The 24222-nt window shown below is 40.9% G+C and overlaps 1 protein-coding gene across 1 annotated transcript in view; it reads left to right on the top strand.

Moving 5' to 3' along the window:
• RXFP2 (relaxin family peptide receptor 2) overlaps positions 1–24222 on the top strand; it is a 62788-nt gene that overhangs the window by 28736 nt on the left and 9830 nt on the right. Inside the window, exons 6-16 of the mRNA XM_065895905.1 lie at positions 2713–2784; positions 3358–3429; positions 5035–5106; positions 6174–6245; positions 9128–9199; positions 10819–10890; positions 14231–14302; positions 14410–14481; positions 16599–16670; positions 20401–20630; positions 21237–21647. Of these exons, the coding sequence (XP_065751977.1) occupies positions 2713–2784; positions 3358–3429; positions 5035–5106; positions 6174–6245; positions 9128–9199; positions 10819–10890; positions 14231–14302; positions 14410–14481; positions 16599–16670; positions 20401–20630; positions 21237–21647 (1289 nt within the window). The remainder of the gene's footprint in view (positions 1–2712; positions 2785–3357; positions 3430–5034; positions 5107–6173; positions 6246–9127; positions 9200–10818; positions 10891–14230; positions 14303–14409; positions 14482–16598; positions 16671–20400; positions 20631–21236; positions 21648–24222) is intronic.

Here is a 24222-nt window from a genome sequence, read left to right on the forward strand (position 1 = left end):
ATATGCATCTTTAAGTTGTATTGGGATATATCCTAAGGGATCACCCAATTTAACGTCAAGTGCGTCTCCGGTCTCGCATGCTCTAAATATTCACAGTGAAATTAAGGTCATTTAGGCATCCAGAAAAAGAAATTCCTAAGTCAAAATAAAATGTTAATTGCTAGATGAACAAATGTCACTTATCTGAATGCTTTCACTAGCGATCAGTTTATTCTTTTTAATATTCTTTTAAGCTTTCTAACATTAGGGGGTAAGAAGCAATTTAAGATGATCTTTGAGAGAAAGAAATAAAATACAGTTTATGAACTTGACCATAGTACTTCATCACTGCTACCACGGAAACCAACAGCAGTTCCTCTCCTCACTGTGACATAAATTTTATTTAAATTAGGAATTCCTTCTTAAACTGGGTTCCTGTTCAACGCAATCATTGGCAACAAAATGTAATTCAAGGAGTCTGCCTGGCTCGTGAATACAAAATGTTGCATTAAAAAAATAGCCTATAAACATGCATGCCATTAAAGCATTTATTTGCTTTAGTTTCAGGTACATAAATTCCTGGCGTTTCTGCTTGAAAAGTCCTGACAGCTGAAACAGCAGGAATTCATGAACCAGTAAGTTATTCTTAGAAGAACCATTCAGTGTAAAGTGTATCAAACGGGCTCATGTCTCAGCTGTGAAGAAAAAGAGGACACCACTTGCCAAATTGTCATGTTTCCAAATTTCCCCTCATATTCACCAAGCTACTATTCTGTAAAGAAGAAAGCAGATACTGAAAGATCAAGTTAAAAAATTCAGCAGCCTAAGTCTGAGATGAGAGACCTGGGACTCTAGTTCTCCGTGGGGTGCCAGCAAACTGGCTAAATAGAAGACTAGAGCTTCTTTATTATTTAAGACGTTGGAGTCTTAACTGGTGTCAGTGAAGGCAGATAGACTGAACATATCGGGTGAGTCGTGCAGATCAAAGGCACAAGGTCAAATTCACAGTTTACAACTGCCCCCATCTCTTCAAGACTGACAGCGTGTAGGTAAAATGCGCAGTGCACTTCTGACTTAATTATCTTAAATGAAATGTAAATAACACTAGTTAGGTAGTAAATTTTATACTTAAGAGGAACTTCAAATATGTAGATTATGGTATTATATTCTTTTTCTATTTTCATTTGCTACTGTAATATAATTCACCATATTAACTTTCATTACATCACTCTAAGGGCTCTGAAAATGCTAAAACAGATATTGATATGTATGGGCTCATTCTATTCATAGCAGAACTTTAAAGCAAAAGCAGAATTTATGCTACAATGTGAAGCATCTCCTTACAGACATGTTGCAGCAGGGAGAGGGGGATGGAATGGTACGAGTTCTTACAGGGTTTCAAGTTTACTTTGTAGGATTGAAATTGTTGCTTTGTGTGTCACTATAATGGTAATGCATGTGCTCTGTAGTAAGCAGCTTTTCCACATGGTGGTACACAGAGAAAATGACAATATTTGGGTTAAATATTCAATATTCGTAAAATATTTGGGTTCAATATTTGGGATAAAAGATGGGTTTGTTAATAACTGGAAGCTAATCTTGGCTTTACTTTGCCACCTTGTGGGCTGAGGACATCGATATCCCAGCACAGCTACAACGCAGTCATGACTCAAAGGCTGGGAAGCTTCGCTGGGAATAATTGTGGTGTAACAAAATTCAGAGTACAGCCAGCTGCTGAACAAGCAAAAGATCTACCAGTAGTTTTGCAGTGAAGTATCACAACAATGAGAAAGTGTAAAATATTTTAGGAAGCAGTGGCGGTCCAGTGGTTAGGACTCTGCACTTCCACTGCAGGGGGCATGGGTTCAGTCCCTGGTTGGGGAGACTAAGATCCCACAAGCCACGTGGCCAAAAACAAAACAAATCAAAACAAAACTTTAGGACCCAAATCAAATCAAAATAAGAGATAGGGAAGCCACTCAGAAGATTATGTAGACCTTAGTTACTATTGATAGCGTGAGTATTTCCTGCCTAAAGTTCTTTAGAAAATATGAAATCAAGGCTAACCTCCCATTGTATTAATATACTGAGCACAGGAAATGGAATTTGTTTGCTTAGATACTCCTGAAAGTGCTATTATTGAATCCATACACTCTTGCTAGATTGCTTCAGCGGTTAAGTAGCTCATGGCCCTGTGGGCTGAAGTTGGTACACTGGCCCCAGTTCAGCCACTGATGCCATTTGCGACCTTGAGCCCCTCTCTAACTAGCCACACCCTTCTTACTCTGCATCTTGAAACAGAGCGAGACTTGCCCTCACCTCGTTTCGTGGGAATAGAGTGAAGAGAAGTGAGGAGTTGAAGGTGGAACTCTGTACTGAAAGAGCGAGAAAGCTTGGCAGTGAGAGCCTGGCTCATCTCACGTGGTGGGCAGCTCCTGCGTGTCACAGAAGGGCGGCCACCAGAACGCCAGTTTGCAGAAATAAGACTAGTTCTGTCCCCACACACAGCATACTGGACCTCAGTGGTTCAAGTCAGAGATGTCGGGGTCTCATTGCACGGGCGCTGTCAGGACAGCAGGCACAGCCTTCTCTCATTGGCAGTGCTTCTACCTCCCAACGTGAGAATAAGACAGGACTTTGTGTGCCAGGTGCACAAATTGTCTTTAGGTGAAGAAACAACCTAACAAATACATGAACCATAATCACATGGCTCTTCTATCTTATTCCTACCAGATTCCTTCAGCATAATTGTATTAGACATATATCCAGGAAAGCATTCTTTGGATTACATAATCTGCAAATACTGTGAGTAACTTCTTTATGAGTACAATATTAAGTAACAATTAAAAGGGTAGAATGAATGGTACTTTTTTAAAGGCTCGACTTTGGATGTAGAGAAATGGGAGAAATAAGTTTTCACAAAGTACAGTGTAATTAGTTATTACATTGAAAGAACTGCTAAAAAATTCCAAGTTTTACCCGAAGACAGGTGTAAGGTTCTCTTTAATCTTGTCTCCTCAAGTTTGGGTCCTTTCCACAAATAGAAAATATATAACTTACCTATACACTTTCTTAAACTGTTAGTCTACTAAGGATGTGACCAAAAGGACAAAAGCAAAAGTCACCTCACATATTTATTCTGCCGTTATACTCTAACATAATATAATATCCCAATACATTGTCTTTGGCGACTTTCCTGGTCCTGACCCTGGTGCTTGTCTCACTGGGCTTTGGGTTATCTGTATCTCCTGCCTGTTCTTTGATCTTCTGGCCTCTGCTCATCCAGTAGAGTGCTTTCAGAAACAGATGTCCAGTAATTATACGTGACTAAAGTGGAGTATTAAGTTTGCCTCATTTACTCACCCGTGCTATTTGTAGATATCTCAACCACAACTGCATTACAACTCTCAGACCTGGAGTATTCAAAGACTTACATCACCTAACTTGGCTGTAAGTATTCTAGCTTTTCCTTCCCTCGGATCACAGTCCTAAGGATAGTCATCAAGGCTCATAGTTTCCATGTGTTTATGTATCTTGTTTATTATACTTATTTTTCTGCTTGCCACATAACCTGGAGCATGTTACCCAAGCAGTTCAGATAATGGCTTGCCAAATGGTGGTTGTGTGAAGAGAAATCACTGCTACGTTTTTTCAGGTGACCTCTGCGCCCAGAAGTCGGCTTGCTAAGTCATCCATCCACCTGGTGTTTACCTATAGCAGGGTGTCTCAGCCCAGCTCTACTGGCATTTTGGCCCAGATAATTCTTTGATTGTCGGGGGCGGGGGGGGCGTGCATTTTCGGATGTTTAGTACCATCTGTGGCCTCTACCCCACTACCCCACTAGATGCCAACAGTACTCGTTCCCAGAGTTGTGACAATCAAAAATGTCTTCAGACAATCCCAAATATCCCTTGGGGGAAAGAGTGCCCTCTGTTGAAAACCACAGACCTAGAAAGTAAGCAAGATAAGGCCTTTTTTGATTTCCAGAGAATTCATAGAAAAGACTGAAAATATGTGAGCTTGTTGTGTTTCATCACTTATCAAGCTGAGCCACCAGCTCCATCCTAAGGAGTCTCACATCAGAGATCTGTGTTTTCATCAGGAAGAATGAACAAAGGGCAGTTAGAAGGCTGTGTCAGTTTTCCCATTTTCTGTAGGCCAGCCTGGTCTAGGGGAAAAAGCTAGGACCTCAGCTTTATCCAGATCCTTGTGTATGCCATGGCCCCATGCTTAATGTTGCAGACAATTTTCATGATCTTCCTAGGCCTCTTTTTCCTCATCTTTATAATCATTCCTTTTTTCTAAGAGGGATGTTGTGAGAATTAAATCATATAACATATATAAAGTGTCACATGCAGAATGCCTGGCATATAGTAGGTGCTCAGAAGGCCCCTTCTCCAAATCCTACCCTCAGGTACCTCTGAAAGTAAGAGGAAATGGTACCTGGCTTCAAAGGCAACGAGAGAAAAGAAGGCATATTTCCTCTTATCTATTTTTTTTCTAGGAAAATACCATATAGAATTAAAAACAGTGATTTGAATTTATAAGTCTTTTCACTCTTTCACCCTCAAAGCTTCAAATAAGTTCGTTTGCATAGGCCCCACTAATTACATCATTTAAACGCCGTGAGACCAAGGAACCATTTGTGATTTCCTAAGAATTTTTTTTCATTCATTTTTCATTCGGTCAATCAGTAGGTCAAAGCATTTATGGAGTCCATGATCAGCCAATAGCTAAGTGCAGCTTGTCTGGACCCAGGAACCCAGAGGTGAAGGTTCTTAAGTCCAAAGGGAGGTGGATACAAGGAGCAAAGACCATCGGGATGGACGTGAGAAATCCTGGGATGGGGATTATGGGGGTTTGGAGGAAAGTGCTGCCCCAGCCACGGGGTGAAGGAAAAGCTCTCTGGGAAGAGCCCTGAGCCAAGTGTGGACAGACAGGAAGGAGGAGAGCAGGTGTTGGGGGGAGACAGGATTGACACGGCCTTTTATTTCTTCCTGATTTAATTTCGCAAATGTATGTAACATTGGAAATGTTTGTGATACGTTTTGTCAGAATTCTAGATGACAATCCCATAACCAGAATTTCACAGCGGTTGTTTACTGGATTAAACTCCTTGTTTTTCCTGTAAGTATTCATCTACCTTTTAATCCACCTGTCTATAAATTGCAATGACATCTAAAACTAGCTTACAAAAAGAGCTTTAAGAAAATCAAGCCCCCTAAAATTTATACTAGTCAAAACCTTTCCTGTATTTCAAGCCACAATTACTGTTGCTACTTCCTGTCCATGACTCATGATATATTTTAAGCCGACTAGTTCAATTCCTTTTGATCTCCTTTAATTCCCTTTAGTCCTAAGGCATGTTCTGTTTTGTTTTTTTAAGGCATGTTTTTATTTGCAGTGGTTCACCAAAGATAGTATTCATTTTTATCTCCTTACTACATTTAAATTTGTTAGAGTCTTCCAGGGGTTCAGCTCCAACTACATTTTTAACAAAGGAAAACGTGTCTTTATCCAGCAAGAGTAACTGAAAATTCCAAAATCTTTGTCTTAGCAACTAAGCTTTTCTCGTAATTACATTTTCAGTGTTTATTAATATACTGGGATGATTTAGCAGCAGGGGATTATTACGTTCCTTTACAGTTGATCATACAGCATCATCAATTTTCCATTTGTGAAAAGGGACCGCAGTATCATGTTAGTCATACAGCTTAACATGCTCATGAGTTGTTTTCTTCCCCAAATGCCTCCCACTATCACTTCTTAGATTTCATGCAGTTTCCAATGTGGCCTTTTAATATTGTAAATGATTAACATTTCTCTTAAAATGAAACTTTGGATGTGTGATGCTGGAAATGATTGCAAATTTGAAGTTTACAAGGAAAATTACCATGAACTTCAAAATTATTACCCAGTATATACTTTTGTTTCATCTCATAAAGTCAAACGGTTTCATATTTATTCTTAGGTTATGTATCGCACTTATGCATTCATAGTTTCTCTGACATCTGCTCCCTTATCCATGCCACACACATATCTAGAGACCATTTTGAAGAGGTAGTTATGTTTGTATTCTTCATCCTGATATATTAATTTTAGCATACAAGTTCCCAAACTGTGGAAATAGTAAAAATACTGTTCTTAAAGTGGCATATCATTTCGTTTCTAATTAATCTCTTCTTTGTGTAAAGGTCTATGGTGAATAACTACTTAGAAGCCCTTCCCAAGCATATGTGTGCCCAAATGCCTCAACTCAACTGGATGTGAGTATACACTTAGCAGCTAATTTGTTATTCGCCCAGATTCAGGAAACTAGCCCTGAAGTTAATTCACAATTACACAAAAAGCTCATCTCTGCTTTTCTTTCTAAAACCAAAATCTGATCATGTCACTTCCAGGTTGAAACACCTGGGAATCCCCACGGGTGTGAGGGTAAAGTTCAAGCCTCCCAGTTTAGCACCAGAGACCCATTGTCCTCTATCCCTGGTCTCTTTGCCAGCCCCTTCTCCTCTTGTGCCTTCCTTTCAGATACACCAAACTACTGCTCCTTCAGTCAGTTCCCTGAACACATGTTGTTCCTTCAACTTGAAAGGTCTTGCTTCTTTACTCTCCGACATTTCCTTCAAAAATCAATTTAAGCGTCACCTTCAGGAAGCCGTCTCTGACACACCCACCAGTTCAGTGGCTGCCTCTGTGCCCCGATTATGTTAGGAGAGCCTCCACCACGCCTCCCCTCCTCCCACTGCACTGCTGTCTCAGGGCACTGTCATCATAGAACCATCTGTTTACCTGTTTATCCCCTACCGTTCAGTAAATTCCGTGATTTTATACCCAGCACAAGGATCAGCACATAATAGTGCTCAAAAAGAACTCTGTAAATGAACATGCTAAACCATTTCCACTCCTTGGTAGCTTTCGACCAATACACATTTAAGCCATTCATTTGGTTTCACCACCACTACCCACCATTCCACCATGTTCATATTCACGGTCTCCTGAGACAGGCAGGATTGGCACAGGAGCGACTTCCTGTGCTGGGAAAATGCCAGTTGTACTGTCCCCCCAGAGCTCTCCCCATTGTCAAATCAGGGGACTCAATACCCATAATATGATAAAATTTTAGTACCTCAGCTTTGGATCCTCTCTGAATTAGCCTCACTTGTTACAGCACTATTAGATGACCTTGTGTTTATTTACTGACTTAAATTATTTACATACCTTTATCAAAAGGCTTTTAAGGCAATGGGGGTCTCACGTAAGTGTGCTAAATGTTAAAAATGGGAGTGATGGGACTTCTCTGGCAGTCCAGTGGTTTAGACTCCATGCTCCCAATGCAGGGGGCACAGGTTTGATCCCTGGTCAGGGAACTAAGATCCCACATGCTGTGCAGAACTGCCTTAAAAAAACAAAGGTGAGGGGGGGGGAAATTGATGATCTGAAAAACATGAGAATAAAACTCATTAAGAATAGGTGGGAAATACTTAGAAACTAAGCAAGTACATCCACACAATGGGAAAGCAACAGGAAGGAGTAAAGTTAACAGAAAAATATCAGGCTTCCAGCCTGTACCCATCCCGTCCCCAAAATGGGCATCAGCAACGAGGAGGAGACCCGGAAGCAACATCCAAGCCCTGGGTTCTGGGGACACTCATTTTCACTCTAGGCTCCCACAGGCACGAGGGAAAAAATAGACACTCAGTGAAAAGATGTCATTAGCAAGATTGGCTGATCACAAATGAGAGCTGAGAGGTCAGACCCAAATCGCCCCAGTTCAAAGGCAGAAAAAACCCCGCCCTGGCCACGCTTCTCCTCCCTCACTTGCTATCAGCTAGGACTGTTGCTCACAACTGCAAAGTGTTATGAGATGTAAAAACATTTTCCCTATTCTACTGAACAATATTTAGACTTTCAAGGGACTACACTGTTTATTATTTGCAATTGCTGTATTTTAAGAGTGAAGAAAATAGTTGAGTTCCTGCAAGACCTCCAAGATGGCTTTAAAATAGGATTTTAAAGGCAATGACAAAGGAACTGGTGATATTAACGTGAACGTGAGAAAGGTTCAGGGGCAGCAAAACAGCTATTGTCGTGTACGGGAAGCCTGTAGGAAGCCAACGGTAAACGGAATGAGGAGAGTTGGCAGAAGAGCTGATCCTCTCCTTCCTTGGCGCTGCTGGAAGCGGCCATGTCAGAGTGTTCCTGAGGTTGTTCTCTGACGATGTGGGTGCTGCTGTCATAAGGTTCACCTTGGCAGAACGTAATCTCTCCACCAGTGCTTCTCCAACGTCAGTGTACAGCACAGGCAACGCAAAGACTTAGGACAGACCGCTGGGCCTCAGTCCTAGGGCTTCTGATTCAGTGGGTCTGGGGTGGAGCTTGGAAATCTGCATTTTGACAAGTTCCCAGGTGATGCTGGGACCCAGGACCCTCTGAGCAGCACTGCCCTCAGCATCAGCATCACGGAGGGAGGTAGAAAGAGCCGGCACTTGCCTTCACACAGCTTGGGACTCGCCATCCTGACTCTGGCATCCAGTATTTGGTAGACAGTTTGGCCTGAGTTTCTCCTGCAGCAAAATAGAGACACATATCTACCTGACCCTGGGGGAGGGGAGGGGAGAATATAGCGATCTACGATGCCACGACTAAGTGTCTGGGCATTAGATTCAGATGGGTCTGAGTGAGAAGGTCAGTTCTACCCCTCAATAGCTGTGTGACCAGAAGAAAAGTAAATTTCCAAGATCCTCGGATTCCTCCTATGTTAAATGGGAGGTAATGATGCCAACTTTGTGGGGGTGTGTGTTATGCACTCAGAACAGTACCTGACACTATAAAAGCCCAATAAATGGGAGTTACTATTATTATAGTACAAATTTTATGCTAATTAATAGCATGGTATCTGGCACAGAGACACATTCACTAAATGGCGGGCTGCCCTTTCGCTCAATTTTATTAAGTTCTAACACTAATTAGAAGGGGAAAAAGACGCAGAATATTAATTATACTGACCCTGCAATAAGTAGGAGGAAAGCCTAAAATTTGGAATGAAGTAAAAATAAAGTTCAGAGCTGTTGTATCACCAGAAACTGCCTTTAGACATATGATTTGTGCAAAAACATTAAAAATGTTTTTCCTCCATGCCTTTTAGGGATTTGGAAGGCAATGGAATAAAATACCTTACGAATTCCACCTTTCTGTCGTGCAATTCACTCACAGTGCTGTAAGTATACAGTGTAATTCAGAAAATGAGGGGAAACCCAGTAGCTTTGGAAATCGAAAGAAAATATTGGCAAGGAATTTTAGAGTATGTTTTATTTACAGCCTTGGTCTGAAACTGCAGTACTAGAAAATGTACACATGGATCTATTGACTTGGATGGTAGGGCCAAGCCTTATGTTTAGCTGCCAACCATTTAAGCCTCCTTCTTTCTGAGGGCAATCATCGTTTCTGTGCACCCTCTCTGCTGAACTTGTACCTAACCCCATGGTCAACAAGGAAATGAGATAATGTATGTGAAAGTGGTTACTGCTAATAACACTTATCACTTGATGTCTCTCTCTTTAAAGAAAACAAAATTTTATGCTAAAGAGAAGAGCCTCTAATGTATTCTGATTGGCCAAAGGTTCTGCCTGGTGATTCTGATTGCTGACTGTGTTTTTTATGGGGGCAGGAAGGCAGATGGATCGGTTAATTGGCACATTTGCACTGGTAAGCTTAAAAACACAAGAATGTGCTTTTGTTTTCATCATAGTTCTCCATATATAGTAAGTACTTAGTAATGTTTGTTGCTTGGATGGGTGGTTGGAAAAGAAGAATCAGAGCACATCCATTTGTAGTAATCGAACCACTTTTCTCCAACAGACTAAGAGATAAGGCTGTTGCCAGGTTGCAGATTTATCAATCAGATTGAAGATTAGCATATTAAGTAAGAAAAGAGGCTGTCCCACATAGGAGATGCAAAGAGTTTATTCTTTGTCTCACGGATAATGAGAGAGAACACTGGAAGATAAATACCATCCACACCTCCTATTTGCCGTACGTACGCGGGCCTCTCACTGTTGTGGCCTCTCCCGTTGCGGAGCACAGGCTCCAGACACGCAGGCTCAGCAGCCATGGCTCACGGGCCCAGCCGCTCCGCGGCATGTGGGATCTTCCCGGACCAGGGCACGAACCCGCGTCCCCTGCATCGGCAGGTGGACTCTCAACCACTGTGCCACCAGGGAAGCCCCACGCCTCCTATTTTATAACACCATGTAGCTTTTGAATCACCTTCATACTCATTATCTCATTTGTTTACACCCCTATAAGGTAGTTAGCTGATGACCCCCTCTTTTTTGCCGTTTGTCCTGGAGGATTCCATTTCTAGACAGAGGAAATATAAAATCACTGTTCCCCCACCAAATTTAAAATTTGTTTGTGGCCCAGATGGGGTTGGTTCAAGCTTTGCTCTTTTTCTGGACTTCTTCTTATAAGGAATGTGCCTTACCCAAAGATCGTCCCAAAGCCTTCACAGAACTATTAACAGGGTCCAAATTTGACTTTGCGTGTGTGTATGTTGGGAAAGAAACACTTTCTAAAGTAATCAGAATCCAAAGGAAGTGCAGCTCCATAAGCCACACTCAGCAGCTCAAGTTCCTTCCGGGAGCATGTCCTGGAGAGAGCCTATGGATACATCCTCTGGAAGAAACGCCTGCCTGTGTTCCACACCAGAGCATGCCTTGCTTTGAGACTTCAAAGGAGGCTTATTAAATTACACGTGGATCAGTGGCATCTCCCAATGAGAACTGATTACTACAGCAGACACAAATCAACAGTGCTGACTCTTACCATGTCTTACAGGTTTCTGCCTAGAAATCAAATTGATTTTGTTCCAGAGAAGACATTTTCTTCATTAAAAAATTTAGGAGAACTGTAAGTAGCGTTGTCTACTAGGAAAATATGATTTTGCTTCTTCAGGATTACAAATCTAAATGACTAGTGAGACTGCTTTTCATTAGTGGCAATCAAAATCCTGTAGACTACTGGATATTCAAAATCAATTAAGAAAACCAACATTATCCTAAAAGCAAATTAAAAATCAGACAGTGGGCTTAATATGGATTTAGCCTACTCTAATTTCTCTGCCTATTTTCTTTGACTGATTTCATACATATGTGTGTTTGGGAGTAAATGAGTTTTCCATGGCTCCTTAAGCTCAGGGATTCTCCTCTCTAATGTCTGGAGTACAGTTAATTCTCAATACGTGCTTGCTGAATGAATAAATGACTGCAATAATATTAATCAATTATAACTAAACAAAAGAATGAACATGCTTATGATCCCTTAAGATATTATGACTTCCAGAGCAGATGACGCAACTAGAAATGTCTAGAAAGAGGCTCATTGCAAAATATTCAGAGAGCTCATGTACATTTCTCTGTTCAAACATATGTTGTGTAGATCTAAACCTTTTGAAACTCATCTGTCTTGCTATTAATTCATCGCTACCTGCAAAATGGTGCATCATTGGCATTTAAAACTGTCTGTTACATTACAAATAGTGGTGATTAGGGTAGAGATCTCCTCGTCCTGATCTGAAGTCTAAAAAATGGAAATGAATTTCTTAATCACCTTCTCCCCCATTCTTTATACCTTGCTTTGAAATCCAGAAGGGACTGTGAAAAGTAGTTCAATAAGAGGAATTTGAAAAACAATGCACAAATAATTAAGATAATTTAATCTAATGAATGAGTATCATAAACCAAATCGACAAATATTTAAGTGCCTATAATGCGCAAAGCACCGCATTAGAACCAAAATATTAGCATTCTGTGGCAAGAAATTAAAGACAGCTCACTCAGAAGACCTCACTGCTTTCTCACAGGGGCATTCCTCATCAGACCTTGGAGGATGGATACAGATTTGGGTTACGGGGGTGGAATGGAGGAGTAGCCCAGGACAAACAGGAGTGTGTTTTTATACAAACTAAAGGAGACAGTGGTATGGAGTCCACATTCTGAACATTTTCCTAATCCTCTTCTTATACTACACTTAGGCAAAGCCAACCCCCTGCCCCCGCCAAAATAAAAGAGCCTAAATAAGAGACGCTACCTTTCTTCTTTTAGGACCACCAGTAATTCATTCCAATCCAGATAGCACCAGTATGCTAGAAGAAATTCAGAACTCAGTAGAATTAACTTGAGCAAGGCATTTACGTTTCTTAAGTTTACAAAAATGTTAGATAATTTTACTGTGCCCTCTTGACCACAAACCCCTTCTGGAGAGGAATAAGCACTTAGATGAGGCCACTCAGATCCTTTTCGCACAGAAGACTGTACTTTATTTTGCAAGGTAACACTTTGCAGGGCGTTCTCCGGGTGTACAAGGTCATCGTCATCTTGTTTTGTTGTCACTCTCCCTCTGATCTGTGCACACCCGTGGCTTTCTTCTGTGCCATAACCCACTTGTGCTCCTTGCATCCGGAGCACCAGATCAGAACACCAGCTGGCAGGCTGTCTACACTTGGATGTCATGATAGTCCCTCAAAATCTATTTGTTTAAGTTAATTTGCAGATGACCCTTACCCCACAGCCAGCTTCTTCCCCTAGGCTTGCCTGTCTTAGTGGAATCTGCATTCTTTCTGGCAGCCTGGCTAGAAGACTGTTCCCTTTCCTTCTAACTCTCTTTACACTTGATGTCCTATCAGACCGTAAACCCTGCCAGTGCCTCCTTCAACCCGTATCAGCTCTCACCTGGTCCAGGGTCACAGCCTCCTGCCAGGTCTCCCTCCTCTGAATCTCTGGCATTTCATCCTATCTTTCATTCTTCGAACAGAATTATCATCCCATAACCCAGGGCATATGTTCCCACTGTCCTGTTTAACATTCTCCTTCCTTGTTGCCTGCCATAAAGCAGAGTCCTTGACATAATTCTCAAATGTTAACGTTCAGAAGAATCACAAGGAATGCTGGCTTTAAATGCATGTTACCAGCCTCCCTTCCAGAGATTCGGGTGTGATAGTTCTGGAGTGGCACCAGGAAAGTGCTCTTATTATAAGCATCTTCCTTGTTTCCGATGCCTGAACTGCACTCTGGGAAATACTGCCTTGGAATGCATTCATGGCCTTCCCATTTTGTCTCCAGGCTCTTTTCCAGGCTCACCTCCCTACATCTCCCCATCCTTTCTATCCTCCACGCACGTTGGACGACTTGCTGACTCCTGGAGATGTCACTGACTTCCAAGCATCTGTTTCTCTGGTCCTGCGTAATCCTCACTTGAAAATCTGCTCTTGTTTGACTCTACCTATAAAAATCATCAAACTTTGCTCAAACGCTTCCTAATTTCCCAGGCCAAGTTTGATGATTCCTTCCTCTGTTTTTCCTCCGTACTTGTGTAATAACACTTGTTTCATTCTTTTGTTTCATAATCTAGTTGTTTACTCTAACTGTAAGCTTTTTTAGAGAAAGAACTAAGTCATAGTTATTTGTCGCTCCCATATATCCATCAGGAGCACCAAAAAATCAAAAATAGATTAAGATCTTTGGTTTGACTCCTAGGCTATTTCACATCTGTTTCACTTTTAACATCTTTTCTGGCTTAGAGGATATTTTGGACCCTTCAAGATTCCTGATTCCTTCTTATCGTGACAAATCTCTTTTTCCCATTCTGTAGGGACACTGCCCTGCAATTCTTTCTGGATTGGACAGCCCTATTATATTTAGATCTCAATTCTCAATTTCTTCTAAAAAAGAAGTACCATATAAAAGTAGACTAAAAATATGTGAACTTATCCATTCAAGATCATCTGGGCAGATATTATGTGGTCAAAACTCTCTTAGTTGGAATGCAAAATAAGTGGAGACATAGGTCTTGATCTCAGAAAGCTTCTAATGTAGTCGGATAAACAAGATATCCCATACATGAACCGGATAGGAATCACAGAAACAGTGAATGGTTGAAGGTACAAAGAGTACCTAAAACAGAGGGAATTAATCAAAGTAGACATTGAAGCCATGTTGGGAGTGTGTTGGGGAGGGACTGAGAGGAAATTCCAGATGGGAACTGGGTGAGCAAAATGTCACCTATCTGAAAGCGATGGAGGACTTATCCATTTGGCTGACTCACATGACTTTGTTGGGTAACAAGCTATCAGTTTGGTTAAATTGGATTGTATTTTCTGTTACATCAAATGGGATGATGACAGTTGTGAGGAGTGATAACTATGTCATTTATTTCCAATGTAATTGCTTTGGGGTTTCACTGTCACCAACAGGGACCTGTCTAGCAATATGATAATGGAGCTACCACCCCACATTTTCAAAGACCTGAAGCTTCTTCAAAAACTGTAAGTCCTTCTTCCCACTGTCATCAGATTTAAATGGCAACATCTTGAGTTTCCAAAATAATAATATCCTCATGCTTCTTTCCTCCTCCCTTCTAATGGTACAAAAGGAATCTGTCGTCCAATCCTCTTTTGTATCTCCACAAGAACCAGTTTGAAAGTCTTAAACAGCTTCAGTCTCTGTAAGTCAAGTGTAACCATATGTTGATTATAATTTTAGTGTGTGTGCTTTACCTAGGACCACATTTATTTTCAAACAGGTATTTGACACACAGGAGGGCTTTTAATTTGAGCATGCGTCCTCAGACAGTTGTTAATATGATTACCATCAAGTATGTACCGAATGACAACAAAATCTCATTTTTTACCATTCAGTGTGTGTCAAGACCATTTCTGTGTTTAAAGCTACATATAGCTCCTTCCTGAAAACAGGATTCATATGGAAAAATCTCTTACAGTTTTCACAAAGAATTAAATTTGCAATAGTTTTGTTACTAAGCAGTCGGTAAAAAAAAATAGCAAATTATATAAGACCTCTACTTTTTCACTTTTTCCCTTTCTTCTTTCCTACAACAGTCTACTTATACCAATCCTCAGAGCATGCTTTTTACTTTTCAATCAGTAAAGAAAATATTATCCCATAAATATGAACATTCAGACAATTAATATTGTTTAGTATTTTAAAATTTCAAACATACTAGATTTTAAATGGTCCCAAGAACTCTGCCAGTTGTTCTTTGAACCGCATGGGAGTTCCTCTCCCATGAATAGCCATTGTTGGTTAAAGTTTGGTTTTCTTTTCCCCACAGAGTGCATATTACTTTACCTCATCCCAGCCCAAAGCCTTTCTTCATTTAATTCCAAAGACCAATCCTTAATGTCACTTTTTATTCTTGCGAAATAGTTTTCTGTTGGAAATTAATACAAGATTTAGATTCTCAATAGATATTAGTGAACATCCAGTGATGAAAAAGACTTGGTTCCTGCTCTCAAGAAGCCATAAGATGTGGAGAAAATGATCTTCCCTTCACTCACTACGTACTGAATTCCGAAAGGCAAAGTATCAAGTTACACATCGTGCCTTTCTGAAAAGTCAAAGTAGTAACTATTTACCCCATACTTCCCTTTCTTCATTTCTTTTCTTTCTTTATTGTCCCATTTTCTTTTCTCTAAAGATTCATTTACACATTTATTTTACAAACATTTATTAGCCACCAACTTAATCATAGCACTGTCTTGGGCACTCAGTGTATAGTAGCCTCTGCTCTTTTGAAAACCACAGGCTATTCATCAAATAATCACATAATCCATGTAATGGTAAAATTGTGATAAGTTCAGGAGAAGCTAGAGACCAAAAGAAAGAAGTGGGGGCGGGGGGCGGAATCCTTTAAAAAGGACTCCAGAGTTTCCTGCAGGAGGGGCCCTGTGATGATTCAGTGGTAGAATTGTTTCCTAAGTCTCATTTCTGACCACCAAGGCCCTCTATGAAGGACTCAGTATGCAAAGGAAAACTCAGAACCTTGTCCAGAAATCCTTATTCAGATTTGCCCAAAAGAAGCTGAGTGAGAATCAAACGTCTTTCGAAATAAGCCTTTAAAAAGCAAAAGGTTTCTATCTTTTTAGATTATCCTCTTTCCGTCTATGTTTCCTGAGAACATGGCAGACTCCCCCTAATTCATGCCATCCTAATGTGTCTTCTAAGAATCCATATTTGAAGAAGCTTCTGGATAAATGAGGAGTGTTAGGGGTTATCATTGGAGCCCTGTGTGGACATTTTATGGGGTTGGAGGAATTACAGGAATTGTGCTTCCCACTGTTGTCTTAGAAAATGATTGTCCTGAATCGGAGCTCCTTTGATAATTACTTCCATGGTTTTCTACCTTAAAGATACATAGGCCAGGAAGAAATTACTGTGTTTAAATCCAGATTCTGACAAAACTCAGGCTGATAATATCAAGTCCTGTCTGAAACCCTCTAACTCATATTTCGTGGTGTATAAAATCAAACTACAGAGCCAGTTCCACAATCATACAAATCACAACTGTCGTTTTTCAATCAAAGAAATGAATGAACGTATTTTATTAGAAGGTTGTTCTGCATATGAAAGTGATAAATCAGCTCCAAGTTACCGGAGGCATAAATAGAAATGGCAGTTTTCTAAGACAGTTTATTGTAAAATTTTCATCTTAATTTGAATTTATAACAAGATTTTAAAGCATGGTTTTTAAGATTGACCAAGAATACAATGATTTAAAAGTTAAATCCTAAAAACATGAAGCCTATTGTGCATATTTTCCAGAGACCTGGAAAGGATAGAGATTCCAAGTATAAACACACAAATGTTTCAGCCCATGAAGAATCTTTCTCACATGTACGTATGTATGAAAGAATGGGGAAAAAAGTATGGTGAAATGTTGCCGATGTTCTCTTTTAAACTGTCTGATGTATCACTGCAATGTGTTTTTTTTTTTAGTTTATTTATTTATTTTTGGCTGCATTGGGTCTTCATCGCTGTGCGTGGGCTTTCTCTAGTTGTGGCGAGTGGGGGCTACTCATTGTTGCGGTGGCTTCTCCTGTTGCGGAGCACGGGCTCTAGGCGTGCAGGCATCAGTAGTTATAGCACGCGGGCTCAGTAGTTGTGGTGCACGGGCTTAGTTGCTCTGCGGCATGTGGGATCTTCCGGGACCAGGGCTCGAAGCTGTGTCCCCTGCCGTGGCAGGTGGATTCTTAACCACTGCACCACCAGGGAAGCCCCTGCAATGTGTTTTTATGCAAGAAAAGTCTTTTTATTGAGAACTTTTAAATTTTGTCACCTTTGGTCCCTGTTCAAATAGAGCTCAATATTATGATGTGCGGATATGAATGATACTTCTCTCTGGAAACATGCTGTTTATCCAGTTGAGGCCCAATAAGAGATTAGGGTACCAGAATGCCACATATGACACAAGATGAGGTCACTGGCTAATGGTACTCAGGAGACCTGGAAACATTAATTCACCTCACATGAGTGAGCAGTCAGCTACTCTAAGTTTTGAGCCCTTAAGAGGAAAGGTGCTATGTAAATTCCAGGTGTTGTTTCTGTTACTGAGTGCACTGCAAAACGGAGGTAATTAATCTTTATAGTAGTTCTGATAAGTCACGTTAATATATTTGGCTAAAGTGCACTGTGTAAGTTGTCTTAATATAGGAGTTTATGACATGATCGTTTGTTTATCAACTGTGTAATCTAATGTGTTCATGACTTCAGAAATCAACCATTGTTATCCACAACAATAGGGAGGATTCGATGTAAGATATCAAGTTGGGATCAGCAAGGGGCTGAAATGGTTGGTGTGAAGGAGACCTTTTGGGAGAATATTTTGTTTATGTCTATGCGGTGGGTGTGATTACCCAAAGACAAGTATTTGATGTATATCCACATGGTTTTCATAACTTCTCTTTCTGTGGCTCTAGTAGATAAATATTTCATGAGGCTATCATTTCCTTGCTGCAGGCAGAATGTGAAGTCTCCTTAGAAAAGAGAAATTCAACCTTTGTAGAACTTGATGGAGAAGCTGCTGCTCTAAATATGAACCGCAGGCTGAGGTCAAGAAGGACCCAACAATTAACAGAAAATGTGTGAACTTAGTTACTTCCCTACTAAGTGACCTAGCGATTCTTCTTTCATCTTCCTTGCCCATCATTTATTGAAACACGTCCACCTGCCAACCAGCGCCCTGGTCCCAGTGGGAGGAGAGGTTGGACCACCATAAGCTACTTGAGGGCAGGGATAGCCTTCAGTATCTCTGTGTGACATACCCAGCACTAAACCATGCATCATTCATTTGCCATCTAACAAGTATTTGTTGAGTACTTCCCTCATGCCAGGGAGAACACAGGGATGAATGGGAGAGAGAAGTGTCTGCCTCACGGAGCTTCCATTTAGCTTTGGGAACCAGAAAGTAAACTAGTTAACAAATTAATCATTAAGAAATGCTGGGAAGAAAAGTATAGCAAGATAAAGGGAAGGAAGGACGATGTAGGTAGTTCACCTAGAAGTCAGAGATGTGACAGTCAGGCAGCCCTGAGTGGAAGGAGACAATTCTTCCTGGAAGATTCTTCCAGCAAGAGAGAAAAGCAAAAGCACTGCACTGAGAAGGGGGTGAGCCTGGCTTGTTTCGAGGATTAGAAGGGAGCTGACGTGTCTGGGTGGAGTGAGCACGGACGGGAAGCACTGAGGCGGATTAGGGCAGCCAGGGGTCCAATCATGGGAGGCCTGGAAGCCAGGGCAAAGTAAAGCTTTCTTTTTTTTTTTTTCCCTGCCTCTCATTTTTTTTTCAAATTTTCTTCTACTTTATTTTTATTTTCACTTTTTTACTGTGATATAATTGACATACAACATTACAGTTTCCTGTGTACAACGCAATGATTCCATATTTGTGTATATTGCAAAACGATCACCACAGTGAGTCTAGTTAACAGCCGTCACCACACATTGTTACAAATTTTTTCTGGTGGTGAGAACTTTTAAGATCTACTCTCTTAGCTACTTTTAAATATACAAGACAGTATTATTAACTATAATCACCATGCTGTACCTTATCTTTCAAATGTTTTTAAATTGTTGTATTATATTGAACGTCAGAAGTTTTTAAAAAGTGCAGAGGATGTAGTATTCATATGTTGAGAACATTGGCTTTTTAAAATAAAACAGTTAATTGCTCTTCTAATTGTATCCAATGGAATTTTTTTTACCAAAGCAATTTTATCTACATATATAAATATAAAAAATATATAAACAAACTTTCTTTAACTTGCTAGTTTAGCAATTGACTGGGCAGATGACAAAAAAATATTAGATGAAGAGAAAAGAACTAAAAGAGGTGGTGAACGAGTATAAAAATAAAATGAGTTTTATGGGAGAAAATCCTAAACATAACAGGTTTGGAGAATGGCAGTAAACCAAATGATCTCCCCAATTCCAGCCCTTCAAGATTCCACACACTTAGACCATAAACACATTGATCACAGACAGGCCTGTATTTTTCTCTGGAAATGGAAATGGTCTAAGTCCTTCCAGGCCCTATTAAGGAATCTGTGTTTAAGGCAGCTGCTTCTCCTCCTCACTTCAATGAGACTGAATTCTCCTAGTCTCAGGGGCCTTCCCTTCCTGCCTGTATCAGGGAAAAGAAGGCTAGTTTAAGTGAATATACTTAAAACTAAGTACAAGACAGGAATGTTTTTGTTTGTTTGTTTGTTTTGTTGTTGTTGTTTTGCGGTACGCGGGCCTCTCACTGTTGTGGCCTCTCCCGTCGCGGAGCACAGGCTCCGGACGCGCAGGCTCAGCGGCCATGGCTCACGGGCCCAGCCGCTCCGCGGCATGTGGGGTCTTCCCGGACCGGGGCACGAACCCGTGTGTCCTGCATCGGCAGGCGGACTCTCAACCACTGTGCCACCAGGGAAGCCCAACAGGAATGTTTTTAGTGAGCTACTCCGTGGGTCCCTTATATCCCAAACTGAAGCCCCTGAATGTTTGCTAAAGATCAATTTAACAATGACAATCTACTTTTTTGTAATACCCTAGACAATCACCCAATGTGATGGGGAAAAGTAGAGTCCTGGAGATTTCCCATTCTCATGTCCTCCCCGACTCACCTCAGACAAGCCACAGCATATACCTATGTTCTTTAGGTTCTTCACCTTTAAAGGAAGAACACTGCCTAGAGTAATGTAATATTTAATGAAGAACTCTGTAATTACGTAATCACTACTAAACAAAAATAACCAAGCCTAGGGGCTTCCCTGGTGGCGCAGTGGTTGAGAGTCCGCCTGCTGATGCAGGGGACACGGGTTCGTGCCCCGGTCCGGGAAAATCCCACATGCCGCAGAGCGGCTGGGCCCGTGAGCCATGGCCGCTGAGCCTGCGCGTCCAGAGCCTGTGCTCCGCAATGGGAGAGGCCACAACAGTGAGAGGCCCGCGTACCGAAAAATAAAATAAAATAAAATAAAATAACCAAGCCTAATGAAGCCACATACCTAACACAGCTGCAGCCCCAATAGGACTGCAACTGTCATTTCTGTGTCATTGCTGTAAAGTGACTCTTTTTTCCCTTTGACTTTAGTTATTTCAAAAACTTTCGATACTGCTCCTATGCTTCCCATGTCCGAATATGTATGCCCTTGACTGACGGCATTTCTTCATTTGAGGACCTCTTGGCTAACAATATCCTCAGAATATTTGTCTGGGTTATAGCTTTCATAACCTGCTTTGGAAATCTTTTTGTCATTGGCATGAGATCTTTCATTAAAGCTGAAAACATGACCCATGCTACGTCCATCAAAATCCTTTGTTGTAAGTATGTTTCCTATATAAATGAATTAAGGATATCTTCGGAGAGCTGTGCTCTAGATTATATTGGCATTCAGCAGATGGCGTTTAATATGAATTATATATGCTGGGCAGTTTTTTTAAGTATGAAGGTACTATTGTTCTCTTTGGCTACTCTTTTCTGGATTGCATGAATCTGCAGTGAGCTATTTCTTCGAAATGGGGTAACAGGGAGCCAATGAGTTAAGGGATGGATTATAGAGGACAGGTTGTGGGTTACAGAACTATGTTTTGTTTAACCTTCAATTGCAATAGCATCCATGCTCCTCAAGCCCAGAAAATTATTCCTTTTATTAGCTATGTTAGTAATATTTTTTACTGTTTAAAACCTAGACCCCCCCCATACCCCTGCAAATTATCTTCCCACCACCATTTTTTTCAAAATTGTAAAACAAAGATGCAGTGTAGTACTTAAGACATAGTACACCTTTTGAAGTCCATTGGCTTCTAGGCACTATTGTAGGTTTTCCGTTAGTTCATTTAATACAAGAAGAAGGAAGCAGACCTAAATCAGAAAACTAAGACAGAGGTGCTGGAACTACCAACATACATTCTATGACTCTTCAATAGGTGCGGACTGCCTGATGGGTGTTTATTTGTTCTTCGTTGGCTTCTTTGATCTAAAATACCGCGGGCAGTATCAGAAGTACGCGTTGCTGTGGATGGAGAGCTTACAGTGCCGCCTCCTGGGCTTCCTGGCCATGCTGTCCACCGAGGTCTCCGTCCTCTTGCTGACGTACTTGACTTTGGAGAAGTTCCTGGCCGTCGTCTTTCCCTTCAGTAACATCCGTCCTGGAAAACGGCAGACCTCGGTCATCCTCATTGGCATCTGGATTGTGGGATTTTTAATAGCTGTGATTCCATTTTGGAAGGAGGATTATTTTGGAAACTTTTATGGAAAAAATGGAGTATGTTTCCCACTTTATTATGACCAAACAGAAGATATTGGAAGCAAAGGGTATTCTCTTGGGATTTTCCTAGGTAAATTATATTTTTCATTTCCTGGACAAACGTTATTTTTGTAGCAATACCATGTATTTCAGTAAAGCCATAGTTCTCCGTTTCAGAAAGTAAACAAATATAGTCAAGACTGTTTTCTTTTTTAAAGAAAAGTCCTTGCTGTGTATTTATAGGAGGTTTTATTAAATTTTTTATTATAGAGATTTAGTATGGAAAGCAAACACATACTGTCAGGATCTCTGAATGATCTTTTTATTATCTGTAAGACCCTTTGATTTCATGTTCATACAAAGTGACAATGAGCTGGAGGAATTCTAGTTCACTGCCTTGTCCTGTGACGCTACCAAGTTATTTGAACTCATTTTTTTACAGTCTAGATGTGAGCTAAATAAATAATAATAAAATTCTTGAAACTGACTAGCAGGAGATTATCTGAATGGAAATACCAGGAAGGTTTATTACCTTTTGTAAATGCAGTTCCAAAGTCCGCAACGGAAGGGTGCTTAATAAAACTCTTTGCTTTTTAGTTTTCTTAATTCTCCCTAATTAAAGAGGGAGAATTAAGGGTTTTAGAAAAGAAAACGCTACCTTTTCTATTACAAATGAATGAGAAGTTTAGCCCTTAAAGATTAAAAAGACTTTTAAAATTGTCTAGTAGGTATCTCTCTTGCTTAAAACTAAGGCCATTCCCATGTCCCCTCTTTAACTAGGACAGTATTATCATTTTGATTCTCCCTCCTCATCTTGTCCCCTCATCTAAGAAGTCAATAAGCTCCATCATCCTTTCGTTTTTTTTAATATTCGTTACCTTTTTTTAAAATTAATTAATTTATTTTTGGCTGCTTTGGGTGTTCGTTGCTGTGCGCGGGCTTTCTCTCGTTGTGGTGAGTGGGGGCTACTCTTTGTTGCGGTGCACAGGCTTCTCATTGCGGTGGCTTCTCTTGTTGTGGAGCACAGGCTCTAGGTGCGCGGGCTCAATAGTTGTGGCTCGCGGGCTCTGGAGTACAGGCTCAGTAGTTGTGGTGCATGGGCTTAGTTGCTCTGTGGCATGTGGGATCTTCCCGGACCAGGGATTGAAGCTGTGTCCCCTGCATTGGCAGGCAGGTTCTTAACCAGTGCGCCACCAGAGAAGTCCTCATCCTTTCTTTTTCATCAAATACTTTTCCCTCGAAATACACCTTTGCCTTCTCTTTCTTCCAGTCTCTACCTACTGCTGTCACCTTTGCTTAAAGCCTTATGACCTCTGCCCTGAATTATTACATTAGCCCTCACTGGTCTTTTGGCTTCTGGGGTCTTCTCTTTCCTATTTATCTGCTCACTACCTGAGTACCAAAAGGACTGAGTATCTTCTGCTCAGAGACTTTCAGGAACTCCCTACAACCAAGGCCAAGTTTAAATTAGTCACTTAAAGCCCATCACAAAATGGTCCTAACCACCCCTCCCAGCTATTCTCCATCTATTCCTTCTCTTCTTCCTTTGAAAAAGAAAACACTTTATTTGCACCATTTTAATAATACTCCTCACATAAACCCTATTTGATAGCCATTTTTTCGTGGCTATGGCACACCTACAATGTTGTAAGCCATTCCTGGCATAGGTGCACTTCGTGGAAACCCTCTCTCCCTCACACACACATATGCACACACACTACTGTACATTCATTGGTTCAAACAGGATTTATTAAGCACCTCCTATAGGCCAGGCACTATTTTGGGAACTGGAGAAAAAACAGTTCTGGCCCCACAGATCTGCAGCCAGAAAGAAGGATGAAGACAAGGAAACACGTCCTCATGTCACAGGCTGACAGATGCCACGAAGGAGGAGTACAGGATGTTCTAGGAGCCCCTTATCTGAGGATCAGGGAAGACATCCCAGTAGAAATGAATCCAAACAGAGCCCCAGAGGATGAGGACACATTAGCCAAGTGAAGGCAGAGGTCGTGTTCCAGGAGCTAGAGACCCACAGCCAGGGAAAAGGCCCAGATAAAGGGCAAAAGAACTATCATCTATTGAGATGATCATATGGTTTTTCTCCTTCAATTTGTTAATATGGTGTATCACATTGATTGATTTGTGTATAGTGAAGAATCCTTGCATTCCTGGGATAAACCCCACTTGATCATGGTGTATGATCCTTTTAATGTGCTGTTGGATTCTGTTTGCTAGTATTTTGTTGAGGATTTTTGCATCTATGTTCATCAGTGATATTAGCCTGTAGTTTTCTTTCTTTGTGACATCTTTGTCTGGTTTTGGTATCAGGGTGATGGTGGCCTCGTAGAATGAGTTTGGGAGTGTACCTCCCTCTGCTATATTTTGGAAGAGTTTGAGAAGGATAGGTGACAATTCTTCTCTAAATGTTTGATAGAATTCGCCTGTGAAGCCGTCCGGTCCTGGTCTTTGGTTTTTTAGAAGATTTTTAATTACAGTTTCAATTTCAGTGCTTGTGATTGGTCTGTTCATATTTTCTATTTCTTCCTGGTTCAGTCTTGGCAGGTTGTGCATTTCTAAGAATTTGTCCATTTCTTCCAGGTTGCCCATTTTATTGGCATATAGTTGCTTGTAGTAATCTCCCATAATCCTTTGTATCTCTGCAGTGT

The sequence above is a fragment of the Phocoena phocoena genome, chromosome 18 (assembly GCF_963924675.1).
Source record: "Phocoena phocoena chromosome 18, mPhoPho1.1, whole genome shotgun sequence".
NCBI lineage: Eukaryota > Metazoa > Chordata > Mammalia > Artiodactyla > Phocoenidae > Phocoena > Phocoena phocoena.